This window comes from Oxyura jamaicensis, chromosome 1 (genome assembly GCF_011077185.1).
Source record: "Oxyura jamaicensis isolate SHBP4307 breed ruddy duck chromosome 1, BPBGC_Ojam_1.0, whole genome shotgun sequence".
Lineage (NCBI taxonomy): Eukaryota > Metazoa > Chordata > Aves > Anseriformes > Anatidae > Oxyura > Oxyura jamaicensis.
The window spans coordinates 725,888-728,308 of NC_048893.1; the positions used below are offsets into that span (position 1 = coordinate 725,888).

General features: G+C 58.9%; 1 protein-coding gene across 1 annotated transcript in view; it reads left to right on the forward strand.

Moving 5' to 3' along the window:
• Positions 1-392: 392 nt before the first annotated feature.
• The window catches only part of NME6 (NME/NM23 nucleoside diphosphate kinase 6), a 19,187-nt gene continuing 17,158 nt past the window's right edge, over positions 393-2,421 (forward strand). The window contains exons 1-2 of the mRNA XM_035339631.1: positions 393-437; positions 1,028-1,167. Of these exons, the coding sequence (XP_035195522.1) occupies positions 393-437; positions 1,028-1,167 (185 nt within the window). The remainder of the gene's footprint in view (positions 438-1,027; positions 1,168-2,421) is intronic.

The following is a 2,421-nucleotide window of genomic DNA, read 5'->3' on the forward strand; positions in this document are numbered from 1 at the left end:
AGCACCCTCTTGCTGCTTTGCTTTACCAGCAAGAGACTCCTAGACCTTCAGAAACAGGCAACTTGAGGCACAAAGAAGAGAGCTGGCTGTTATGCAAGAGATTTCCAAGTGCTCTCTCATTAAATGTGACTGTCCATGTAGCTGCACTCAGCTTCACAATAGTGCCACATGAACACTGATGCTTGCGGCACAGAAGGGACCAGAGCCTGTCATTGGTGCAGCAGTTGCCTCACATCTCTTCTGTGGATGTCCAAATTTCCCTCATACCCTACTGCTCTGCCTAGCAGACCTTTGTCCTTGCAGTTCACAGCCCTCAAAACTCTACAGCAAGTTTTCCCCTGTGTCTCAGCACCAGGCAGCCTTAGGGACATGCTCCTGTCCCTTCAGCACCAATGCCATGCACCAATGACAGCACCCCTGTCGTCAGTGCAGCATGGGTGAGACCCAGCTATGAGGGAGTAGCATGGAGCTGGTTCTGAGGCAGCTTTGTGCAGAGGGAGGCACAAGCAGGGTGTGAAACAGTGCTGAAGAGGCTCAGCAGCAGCCGCTGCCAGGCCCACCAGCCTTGGCAGGTGGAGGACGAGAGAGATGCAAGAAGGCTGTTCTGAGGTGCAACCCAAGCTCTGGGAGCTGTTCCCCTGCATGTGCAGAACAGGAATGCTGCCCACACCCCACACCTACCCCGAGACTGTCCTCTCCACTCCTTGGTGCTCTCCACAACCCCCACTGTGAAGCTCCCTCCTTACCTCCCACCCCTCCTCTGCATTGACATTTTAAGCCACAAACCCTGGAGAAGAGGAATATTGCAGTCAGGGGCATCCAGAGCTCCGTCGGCATCAGAAGTACCAAGGGCAGTGCCCATGCCGTTCTCACCTCTGCTCTGCCACCCCTGCAGCTCCTGGTAGCCCAGCCCGGTCCCGGCAGTCCCGGTGAGACTGCCACCCCGAAAGGAAGCTGGTGCGAGGACCTCCCTCGTCCCCTCGTTCCGGAAGGGAACAGGACTCATCAAAACGGCAAGTGCCCCTAGGACCAGAGGTCAAAGTTCCGGGCGCACGAGGTGTCTGGCTCCCCCGCAAAGCCCGGAGCTGCAGCGGCTCCAGCTCCCCGCGATGCGCATCCCACACGCGCCCCCCTCACCCGCCCCCGCCGGCCGCCGCCCGCCCGCCCAGGGAATTGGGTGTCCCGGGCCGCGCCAGCAGTGGGGTGGCAGCGGGGGTGTCCCCGGGAGGACAACTTCCCACCCCCAGCATGGGGACACAAGGGGGGACATCCCCCGGCAGGGTCCGCGGGGGGAGGACCACAGCGCTCCCGCACCGCGGGGCCGGGACCCCGCGACGGGCGGCGGCGACCCCTGGCGGCACGGTCCGCGTGCGCGCAAGGACGCGGAAAGCCGGGGACACCCACCCTGCACCCCGCACACAGGCTGCACATCGACACGGCCGCACCCACGGGTACACAGCAGCACGCGCAGCAGCCCAACACGCATGCATGCACAGGGAGCGCGCACCAGCGCGTGTATAACAAACACTGCGCACGCTATCACACGCTGCACACATGCACATGCACATGCATACAGCATGCCAACACGTACACGTGCAGTCTGACTGCGCATTAACACACAGAATAGGACCGCAAACCAACGCGCACGCACATTCGGCACACCAATGCACACACATGGACAAACACACTGCACATCAGCACACACCCACCAGTACACGTTGCACACCAGCACCGAGTAATGTGCACAGAGTATGCATACAAATCTCTTGTGCAATACGGAAAGCACGCACACATGGCATGCACACATTAATCTGAGGATGCATATTCACAGTCTGCACACACTAATCACCTATGGCACAATGAATGCGTACAAGGTGCACTCACATGGTGTGTGTACATAGATAGAGAGTGCTCCCATTCAGAGTGCAAGCATGCCTGGTATGTGCACAGAGTGGACACCACCAAAAGGCATATCAAAACATCTGTGTACTCATGCATGGACATGGCATGCATCACCAGGATTCACTGAAATTGCACGTCACTCACTGCTCATCTGCCACAGCTGTACCCAGCCTAGCTCCACAGTGCTCAGACATGCATCCTGCCTACAGTAGTTGTGTTCTCTGGTGTATGTCTTTGGGGAGAACCTGCTGGTAAGCAGCTGCAGAGAGCGGGGTGGCAGTGACCTTTCCACACAGGTTACAAAAGTCAGGCTTTCATGTTCCTGCTCGCTGTCAGCAGGCAGTGCTTGGAGCCATGAGCTGCTGCCTGCCATGTGGCCTGCACACGCTGGCCACCAGAAGATAATTCAGGGGGTGTCTGTCAGGGGAGCCCAAGCCCAGCTTCCACCTCCTTTCCTGCCTGGAACGCCCCCGTGCAGCCACCCAGGTGGCACTGGCACAGCCGTGCCCAGCACCCGGA